The 10,579-nt window shown below is 53.1% G+C and overlaps 1 protein-coding gene across 2 annotated transcripts; it reads right to left on the minus strand.

The window, feature by feature from the left end:
• Positions 1–793: 793 nt before the first annotated feature.
• Mindy1 (MINDY lysine 48 deubiquitinase 1) lies at positions 794–6,411 on the minus strand. 2 transcript variants are annotated; one of them, XM_013075531.3, is made up of 9 exons: positions 5,968–6,411; positions 5,724–5,781; positions 5,220–5,284; positions 4,149–4,307; positions 3,590–3,692; positions 2,973–3,115; positions 2,013–2,204; positions 1,413–1,544; positions 794–1,254 (listed from the first exon to the last, which is right to left on the minus strand). In XM_013075531.3, exons 1-9 carry the CDS (start codon positions 6,409–6,411, stop codon positions 1,174–1,176), a joined length of 1,377 nt encoding a protein of 458 aa, XP_012930985.2. In that variant the 3' UTR covers positions 794–1,173. The 2 variants fall into 2 exon arrangements, with proteins under 2 accessions (XP_012930985.2, XP_012930984.2); XM_013075530.3 differs by having other exon boundaries at positions 1,413–1,571.
• Between the last annotated feature and the right edge of the window lie 4,168 nt (positions 6,412–10,579).

A 10,579-nucleotide genomic window follows, 5' to 3' on the forward strand; every position in this document is an offset into this window, starting at 1 on the left:
GTTGTTTGTGTTCCCTAATTTGAAGTTTGGGTGGAACAGGACATGAACCAGGAAGAAGCCTTCAACTTGGTGCACCTTCAACGTGCACTTGGCTGGCCAACAGGAATCCTGGATCTGCCCAGTGCTATAGTTTCCAACACGCTCTGCCCCCGGGGACTCCCCCTCCTCATTGCCCTCTCTTCCTCAGGAAATTTCAGGCAAAATCACTGAAGAACAAGGTCAGAAATGGTCAGAGGTAGCAAAAGACTTTCTGTGGGAACTGGGAACAAACAACCCTCTCCAACCTGGGAAATCTCAGTAACTTGCCCAATTCATCTGTCCACTGAAGGATGTGGAAACCCACCTCTGAAGCAGGATTTCCCATAGAACACCTATCAAAAATATAAACAAAAGGGCCAGGGATTTAGCTCAGTGGTTCTGCCACCTGCCTCACAAGTGCAAGGACCCAAGTTCAATCCTGGGTACCCCCCCCCCGCCCCAAAAATATATATACATATATATACACACAAAAGAAGCTGGGCATGGTGGTGCATGACTGTAATACCAGCACTCAGGAGGCTGAGGCAGGAGGATCGCCTAGAACTTTAGGCCAGTCTGGGCTACATAGTGAGACCCTCTCAAAAACAAAAACAAATCAAAACACAGAAACGTAAAATAGAAACAAGGTTCTCCCTGCTGGCTTGATTAGAAATGACAGGCAACCTCCTGCCTCTCCCCTCCTCCCCCTTTCTGCATTCCTCCATTGGGTCAAATACCTAACCCTACCACTACAGGGTAAAGCAAACAACAGATCTCAGGAAAGAAGTTTTATTTCCAAACCCTAGGCAGCTATTACAAATAATAGAGATAGAAATCCAAATCAAACCCTGAAACAAATGGAAAGAGGCCTGCTGAGTAACCAGGAGCCCCCAGGCAGGCCAAAAAGGGAAGGAGAAGTAGGAGAGATCGCACCGTTCCGGGAAAGGGAACTGGAAACTAGAAATCTTCACCCCACCCATGCCTGGATGGGAGGAAGAGAAGGCAGCAGCACACGAGGGCAGCAAGGGTGTTGCTGAGTCTGTCCTTGCCTGCCCTGACCCCAAGTCCATGAATAAGTTACCCTGTGTCTCAGGGGCCGAGGTGGGGGAGCAAACAAACCACTCACAACCTCGGAACCGGAGCCGGAGCCGAGGGCTACAGCAGAATGCAGTCGGACTGGTGCTTCGGCCTCTGATGCCACTCCCTGGCTGGCCGTCCAGATGTGGCCCCTCTTCCCTGTATGGGATTTAACTGGTGGTCACCCAACACCTTTGGAAAGGCACAAGATTCTAGAGAGGGTCAGGATCAGGGACAGTGGGGAAAGAAGGCTAGGAGGGGGTGCCAGGGAGGTCAGGCAGGAGCGGGGCCTGCAGAGGGAGGAGCGCTGGACTCACCTGGGGCAATGGGGCTCGAGCCTGCCCAGGCTGCTCCTGTTCTGCTTGCTGCTGTTGATACTCCTCCTGCTGAAGTTGCTGGGCCAGCTCCAGGTCAGTAAGGCCCAGCGCACCTTGTGGCTGCTGCTGCTGCTGCAGGGACAAGGCAATCAGGTAATCCTGGAAAGAATGAGAATTAACAAGGTGAAACTGGGTGACAATTATAACCCCAGCACTTGGGAGGCTGAGGCAGGAGGATCTCCACAAGTTTGAGCCCAGCCTGGGCTACATAGTGAGACCCTGTCTCAAAAAAACAAAAACAGAGTTACGAGGTGAGGTGAACAGGGTCTGGGGGACTGAGATTCAGGCTAGGTTTCCAAACCAGATTGTCCTTCAAATTCTCCAGTTCCTTCTCCCTCAGAGCAAAACAGAGCCAGTGTAGTCTGTGTGGTGCCAGAAAATACAAACCAAGGAAGGAGATGGTCCACAGGGAACAGGACGTGCAGGAGCATGGACGTCAGCTGTCATGGCCCCCAAATGATAAAGTGCATGCAGCTCACTTATGGCCCCACGCTCTGAGGCCAGCGAGCTCTCTGCGCCTTCCCCAGAGCCCACACACACCTGGTCGACCTGCAGCTGCTCCTCTGGGGAGCTCTTCCCAACTTCTCCTCCAGGCGCCTTGCCCAGGGAATGGCTGAGGTGGAAGTCGGAGTCACAGAAGCAGCTGTCCCCATCCACATTGTGCAGGCTCTCCCACACCACCTGCTCCTCCTGTAGAAAACCCTGGTCTGTGACCAGCAGGTACAAGTGACTCTGCAAAGAAAAGGACAGAGCCCATCAGTGGGACAGGTGATGTGGGCGGCTTAGTGCCCTCGGTCATCTGAGACACAGCTAGAGACCTCTGAACCAACTGGCGTGCTGGCTGGAACGTGTGTCCGTTCACAGATGTGTGTGACCATGGGGAGAGAGGAAGGCCGCCGAGAGCAGAGCCAGGTGGGTGACAGTGTGGTGTCATCTTGGCCGGAGTGGAGTCCTCGGGCTGAGGTGCCCCTGAGACCCTGCTTACACTCCCTGGTTCTCTGGGCCGCTCGATGGCGATGGGGATAAACCCTTGAGAACCAGAGCCCTCTCCCTCCTCTACCAAGTTCCTAGAGAGCTCTGGCGATTTCTAACTCTGGAAGACTGCAGTGTTCTTCAGAAGTTCTGCTTCTCCTTTCTGGGAGAGGGTTACACTTTCCTGTCCCACTAAGGGCAGGGTGAGCAGAAATGACAGGTGTCATTTCCAGGCCGAAGCACCAAGTGTGAACGCATAGTGACTGGCTTTCTCTCCCCACATGTCCCAGATAATGGCTCTTTGTCAGCCTGGGTCCCAGAGTGAAGATGGCGTGTGGGACAGAATGGTACCAAGCTGTGGGGGAATGCGGCGTGAATGAGAAATCAGCATTTGTCATGGGAAACTGAAAGACGTTAAGGCTCAGTTGTGCCCACAGACTAACCTATCTTACCCTGGCTGAGACTGACCCGGGAGAGAAAGTTGGGGAAAGGACTGCCCTCTGCCCTCTGCCCCCAACCCCTCCACACCTTGTGCTTAGTCATAGTGCTGAAGTGGTTGTTCCGGAAGAAGACGCTCAGTTCCCCCTCCTTGGCAGCTGCAGTGAGCTCACACAGGCCGTGGTAGGTCAGCTGGGCTGCAGTGTTCTCAAGGAACTGCTCTGCGATCAGGCCTGCCAGAAGGCACAAGACAGAGACCTCAGCTTCAATCCAAAAGCCCCGGATGGAGTGGGAAGAAAGAGGTCAGGAGCGTGGCTCAGTGGGAGAGCATGCATGAGGCCTGGGATTTAATCCGTGCCACCATCAAAAAACAAACGAAAGCCGGGGATTTAGCTCAGTGGTTCCTGCGCCTGCTTCGCAAGCACAAGGTCCCACATTCGATCCTCGGTACCAAAAAAAAAAAAAGGAAATAGAATCCAGGATGGGAGGGATATTCCCAAAATCCTGTCAGAAGCCCTCTGGAGTCCCACCTTCTGAAATCCCCTTGGTGGGGCTCTGCATGTAGCTCAGGGGCCAGGCGCTTGGCTAGTGTGCCCAAGGCTCGGACCTAGTGTGAGCAGGACAAGTGGGGTGTGGTGGCAGTAAGCCGTGAACTCAAGCAGCTGTCCTTCCCTTCACGCAAGATAGTGAGGGACCAGGGCTCTCACCTTCCGTTACGAGGTTGGGGTCACTGGCGTGTTTGCAGGTGATGATCTTCTCCACCAGCTGGTTATAACTCAGTTTCCCAACTGCGCTCACAGCCTCAGGACTCTTCATGGGGTGTAGAGTGGATGGGACGAAAAAAATTGAGTGTTCTTTGTTTTGTATTTTAAGGAAGGAAATGAACAAAGCCCACAAGGACTGCAGCGCTATGATCAAAGGCCCCTGGATTTTTGATGTCTAAAGAACAGATCCTATTTGCACATAATCTGATGTATTAGAAGACTGTCTCAAAAAAGGTTAAAAGTTGGCTAGGGATTTAGCTCAGTGGTTTTGCTGCCTGCTGCACAAGCACAAGGACCCGAGTTCAATCCCGGGTACCAAAAAAAAAAAAGGTTAAAAGTCAAGGAATTCTGCAAAAGGTCTAGCCTCCCAAGCTGTGCCCTCCCAGCCAGTGGCCAATATAACTCTGGCCTCTCTAACCCCACCTCACCAAATCGGGCCGGCCTCACAGCCTGAGCTGTAGAAGGCTGCGGGGGGGGGGGGGGGGGGGGCGGGCGGGCTCACCTGTGGATCCACAAGCCAGCCGTGGTACAGAGGGATCCCCAGGAGGTCGAAGATGCTGCACTCGGGCGTGTACTCGAAGTCAGAGACGCCCGTGAAGCGCACGTTCACATCCAGCCCCGTGGCCAGCTTGGGCAGTACCATCATGGCATCGTCCACATTCTGGAGGCAGCACAGAAAATGACGCTGGTCCAGCCTCCTCCCTCTGCGCTCCATTCCCATCCCCAGAATTTAAAACAGTAACAATAATCATGTTACTTTTCTTCCTTGGCTCTCTTAAAAGCCATTCCATTCCTCCTTTATATCCCCAGACCTTTTTTTTTTTTTTTTGAGATAGGGTCTCACTATGTAGCCCAGGCTGGCTTCAAACTCACAGTGATCTTCCTGCCTCTGCTTCCCAAGTGCTGGGACTACAGGCCTGTGCCACCATGCCCGGCACCCAGACCTTTTTTAAATTTTTTATTTTTATTTAAAAATTTATTTATGTAGGGCCAGGGATTTAGCTCAGTGGTTCTGCCGACTGCTTCGAAAGCACCAGGACCAGAGTTCGATCCCCAATACAAAAAAAAAAAAAAAAATCCATTTATGTACTCATTTTTTGAAACAGGGTCTCACTATATAGTTCAGGCTGGTCTGAACTCACTGTGTGCCCCAGGCTCGATTCAAACTCAACCTCCCAAGTGCTAGGATTATAAGCATGCATTGCCACACCCAGCTTTTTTTTTGGTACCAGGGATCGAACTCAGGTCCTTGCGCTTGCATAGCAGGCTTTGAAACCACTGAACTAAATTCCTGGCCCTTTTTTTTTTTTTTTTAACGGGGGGGTCTCACTAACTTGGCTAGGCTGAGTTTGAATTTGCAATCCTCCTGTTTCAGCCTCCCAGAGTACTAGGGTTATAGGATCCACTACCATGCCCAGATATCAGGACAGAAATACTTCACCTTCTGCTCTTCCTGCAAAAGTTATGGTTCAAGGAACCCTATTCAGAAGCAGCAAAAGGCTTCTCTCCATGGTCCAGCAAGTATCCCCTTACAAACCTGCGAACTCCTGTGTTCGAGGACCATTGGCCTCACCTGCTGGAAATTGAGCTGAAGTCCCTCTGACTTCTCCTGGGGCTTGATGGACAGCAGACAGTCTCCTGCAGGACAGGAGCCCTGGTCAGCCCCCCCTCACCAACTGCCCAAAGCTCGGCCTCCTCTTCTCCTGAAGAGTGACAGTAAAGTCCCGGGAGCAGAGATTTTCAGGGCTGGAAATGTTTAGGGCGGGTCTAACGCAGACCCCCTAAAAGCGGGCTTACAAAGGTGACCCAAGGTCACATATAGAGGCTAGGGGCAGAGGACAAGGATGTAGCTCACTGGTAGAGTGCTTGCCTAGAATGCTCAAGGCCCTGAGGTTTGGCCCCCAGTCCTGAAAAAACAAACATAAACAACAAAAACCAGGACTTCTGACCCCTTAACCTTTTTTTTTCTACCTTGACCTTCGCTTTTCATTCTCCAGCCTTGCAGAGGAGCCGCACATGGGGAGCCCTCCAGAGTTGGGGAGCCCCGGGGGAATCTCCTCTCAGGGCGCTGTCTCACCTAGGTGGGCCATGAGCTCCTCAGCAGTGATCACTTCCTTCTGGGGGGGCAGCTTCACCTGGAAGTGGAAAGGGGAGTGGGCGTTGCCTTCCTCCCAGGGCACCGTGGAGGAGCCCGCGGAAGCAGGTACCGAAAGGCGTTCCCTGTTGCTAGAGGAGTGGGACGGAGAACCATCTGTAAAGTTTAGACTGGTCTGAGAAGGGATGGAGGCGGTGGCTCAGAAAGGACTCCCAGCGCGCGGTACCTTCCACTGCAGGAAGAGGATGTTCATGATGGCCAGCAGAGGGCACGGGCCATTGGCGCTCTGCGTGATGACTGGCGTGCGCGCCCCCTTCCAGGGGATCCACTTCACACAGTAGAAGTCCGGCTCGGGCTTCCGGGCCCGCGGGGACTGGGGGAGCTCCTGGGGCCCGGAGCAGGCCCCGATCATCTCCACCTCGGGTGGCTTCCCGCAGGCCGGCCCAGGTGGGCACGCTTGGGCTTCAGGTACGGGGCGCTCGAGGTTCTCCCCGCCCCGGGCAGGGAGCGGAGTTGGATCTCCCGGCTCTCTCTCTCCATCCGCGTCTCTGGCGTTCCCGTTCTGAGGCTGCTCCTGGGATCCCAAGGGGACCTCGTGGTTTTCCCAGGTGACGGCTTCTGCCCTTCCGACCTGATCAGGGCCCGGCTGCTCAGGCCCAGCATGTTCCATGGTGGGAAGGAGTCAAGTAAGGAGCCCTGACGGCGTTTCCGGCCCTAGGGCTTCGCCTAGACCAGTCCGGGTGCACAAAAGAGAACGCCGTGCATCAAGACCATTGGGTTGCAAAGCAGAGAGCCAAAAAAGGCTAGGAAAGTAAGTCAGTGTGGTAGGGAAGGCACCCTGGTCTACACAGCCACACCCAGCTCGGAGCAGCTCTGCTCTCCCCTCTTGAACACCGAGCTCAGGCTGAGCTCTCACCACTAAGTAGCTGTGGCCGGATCAGATCAGGGTGGGCTGAGCTTCCAGGCTTGAGGGAGGACTGGGGGATCGAATGCAGGTGGAGTCAGCTTCCCTGAAACAAAAGTGGAAAAGAGAAACATGAATAGAAATGGAGAAGGAGCTGGGTGTGGTGACACACACCTGTTATCCCAGCACTCCCAGCACTCGGGAGGCTGAGGCAGGAGGATCACTTTCAGTTTGAAGCCAGCCTTTCCTACATAGTGAGACCCTGTTAAAAAAAAAAAAGAAAAGAAAGAAAGAAATCAAGAAAGAAAAGTTAAGCTACTCATGGTGGCACAGGCCTCAGCTATTTGAGAGGCTGTCAGGAAGATCAAAAGCTCAAGGCCATCCTGGTAACTTAGTGAGGAGTCCCGTCACAAAGTGGGGTGGGATGTTCAATGGGAGAGCACTTGCCTAACCTGCACCATGGCTGCCCGGGTGGGTCATGCCTCTCCCTGCACAGAACTGCAGAGCACACACGAGGCCCTGAGGGGGACCCCTCCTCACCCACCCCACAGCTGAGAAGGGTCCCAGTCACAAAGTGCTGGGGGTGCAGGGCAGACCTGTGCTCCTGCTGTGACACCGGTGAGGAAGGGGAAGTCTCCCTCCCCAAAGGGCTCCACTGAGCCTTACACAACCCCAGACCACAGCAGGAAGGTCCTGGGAGGGGCTTCCTGCAGGCTGGAGAAATGTAGGTTCCAAAGACTTGGACTGGAGAGTGGTTCTGATAAGTAACTCCAGGTTGGAGGAATAAAAAGAACCACCCTCAACTTCTTCCTCTTTTTTTTTGAGACGTGGTCTCAATATGTAGCCCAGGCTGGCCCGGAACTTGCCGAGATCCTCCTGCCTCAGCCTCCCAAATGCTGAGATTACAGGCATGCACCTGCAACCCAGCTTTTTCTCTTTTTTTTTGCAGCCTGAGGATGGAACTCAGGACATTATGCTTGCCAGGCAGGTGTGGCGCCACTGAGCTACATTCCTGGCCCCTCCCAACTATTTTTTTGAGATAAGATTTTGCTATGTAGCCTAGGCTGGCCTCAAACTCTCTCCAATCCTCCTGCCTCAGCCTTTCAAGTGTTGGGATCACAGGTACATGCCACCACACCCAGCCAGAAATGCTCTCTTGTCAGTTATTTATGTGGAATATAAAAATAATGATTACTGGTTTGCTTAAAAAAATATTCCCTCAGCCAGGTGTGGTATACATGGCCTGTAATCTCAGCACTTGGTAGGCAGGAAGATGGTGAGTTCAAGGTCAGTTTGAGCAGCAAACTTTCTTTTCTCAACGAAAGAAATCCTGTCTTTTCTCTAGCCTTCTCTTCACCTGAGATAATGCTGTCTTACAACCTGCAGTAATATGGGTCAGTCAGGCAAGGTGAGACACACCTGTAATCCTATAATCCCAGCACTCAGGAAGCTGAGGCAGGAGGATGACCAGGAGTTTGAGACCAGTCTGGGCTACATAGTGAGTTCAAAGCTAGCCTGAACTACGTAGCAAGATCCTGTCTCCAAAGATTTTCTTTTCTCTGCTAGCTGCATTTCATTTACACATTAATTTAGAATCGGAACAGCAAAAATTGCCTGAATGCTTTACACATTTTGTCTTCTCTCTGTTGCTCCTTTCTTCCTCCCCTTTCACATGTCACTTGGGGAGAGCCTTGAAGCAGATACCAGAGAAAGTTTAAAAAGCTTAAAGAAATACAGGGCTTCTTTTCTGCCTAGTGCTAAAAATGATCAATAGTTGAATGGGGGCTGGGAAGTCAGTGGGCCAGAGGAAGTGACAGAAAGACACCAGTCTGGAGGGATCCCAGAGAGAGAGGGCCAGGGAGAGGGGTCCCCAGAAGCCAGGCAGAGGTTGTGGCCTTGGAGACCAGGCAGAGGGTAACGAGAGTTCCCACCTGTAAAGTACAGATGTGGGAAGGCCTGGAGTGCTTCAGACTGGGGGAGGACTCGGGCAGGGGCGGGGGAGGGGGGAGACCTCAGGGAAATCAGAATTTCAGGGCTGGGGATTTAGCTCAGTGGTTCCGGTGCCTGCCTTGTAAGTACAAAGTCCCGAATTCAATCCCCGGTACCAAAAAAAAAAAAAAAAAAAAAGCGCCGAATTTCATCCTTTTCCTTCTCTTTCCTCAGCTCAAGTCCTGTACTTTCCCCCCAGCTCAGAATCTCTTATGGTGGCAGATGAGAAGTTCAAAGAGCCCCGGCCCTATGCCCCGGGGAGGAAATCACCCCAGAGTAGATGCAAATAGGATATCAAATAGGTGTGTGTGTGTGGCTTCCAGAAGGAGCCCGTCCCTGAGACCCTTCTGTCCCCTCAAGTCCCTTACTGTCCATGCCCATCTCCCCAGTCTGACCCAGATCTTCAAGCAACCAATGGTTTCAATTTTCCCCACAGAGTAGGTCAAACAGCGTGCTGTCTACTTGCTCCCAGGGAAGAGGGGAAGGACTTGGTTAGGAGGAAATGAGGGAACCAACAGCATGTCCTTTCCATTCTCCTTCAAGCCAACCAGACTTCCAGAGCCCACGGATGGGAGGAGAGCCAGCTGCCCACTCCCTGGAGCCGGAGCCGCAGCCGGAGCCAGAGAGGAAAAGGAGAGCCGCTGGTGTGGGAAGAGGTGGAAAACATGGGTAAAACAAAGTTTTTACCTTAAAGAAGTGGGTGCAGGTCCAGGACTGAGAAGGAAGGTTCAGCTCTGGCAGTTTATGGGGGCGAGGGCCGACAACGAGAGGTGTCAGAGCTCCCTGCTCCCCAGCTGTCACTGCCGAGCTTACACAGGTTGTCACAGGCTCAGAGCAGAAGGCCGGGCTGGCTGGGCTGTGGCCACTTCCGGACTCACCCCCAGGGCTGGGGGCAGTGCAGCAGGGTGAGGGCAGGCAGGGGCACAGTCCAGGTGCTCCCGGGCTCCCTCTCCAAGCATCTTCAGGATTCCTGAGCAGCTGAGTCTCTGAGTCTCCGGCACGTGCTCCGGGCCCTGAAAACAAACTGCTTTTCAAAGGAAGTTTGTGGTTTTGCCTCTCTCTCTGTCCTCTCTCTCTCTCTCTCTCTCTGTCCTCTCTCTCTCCTCTCTCTCTCCCCTCTCTCTCCTCCCTTTCTCTCTCTTCTCTCTCTCTCCTCTCTCTCTCTTTCTCTCTCTTTCTCCTCTCTCTTTCTCTCTCTTCCGGACAAAGAAAAATTAGTCAAGGACAAGTTCCCTGGGGGAGGAGGGGCCTGGCCCGCACTGGAGGATTTCCATCAAGGCTTTCTTACTTGGTCAGCAGCTTGGTGATCAGCACAGAGGGAGAGAGAAACAAGGAGAGAAAAACAACAGACCCATTCTTTTCCCTCCACTGCCGCTGGAAGGGACGGAGCACTTGTGCCTCTCTGGTGAGAACAGGGAAGAGCAAGTGCCCTTCAAGCGGGGAGGAGCAGGCTGGACAGCAGCAGCTTGTTGGATCTGGGCTTTCTCCCCGTGTGTGCCAGACAGACCTGTGCTCTAGATCCACAGAAGCAGGACCAAAGAGCATGATATTTGTATTTTTACTCATTTAATATTTTAAAAGGTCCTACTCCTGTTCCTCAGGAGCCCATACAGGGCTCCTTCCCAAGCCCTTCCTGTATCATTTTTCTTAGTCTAGAAATGAAACGAGAGATGGGCTGTGCATCTGGTAGCTCCCAGAAGAGGTGGGAGAAGCCCCTGGTTCTGGGAAAAAAGCACAGCAGGGAGAGAAGCCGTACAGCAGGAGAAGGGAGGCTCCTGTGCTCACAGATCTTACCTCATCGGTCACTGACTCTCAGCTTTCAGCTCGGGGCAGGAGGAAGCAGAGGGATAGGCTAATAAATGAGGGGACACTTGATGAGGAGGGGACCTGTTTGCAGGGGAAGGACGAAGATGCGAGGGCGGAGAGTGGCAGTTAAGGGAAGTTG

The sequence above is a fragment of the Heterocephalus glaber genome, unplaced genomic scaffold, assembly GCF_053883595.1.
Source record: "Heterocephalus glaber isolate CG9 unplaced genomic scaffold, H.glaber_assembly_v1.0 deba00001442, whole genome shotgun sequence".
NCBI classification, from domain to species: domain Eukaryota; kingdom Metazoa; phylum Chordata; class Mammalia; order Rodentia; family Bathyergidae; genus Heterocephalus; species Heterocephalus glaber.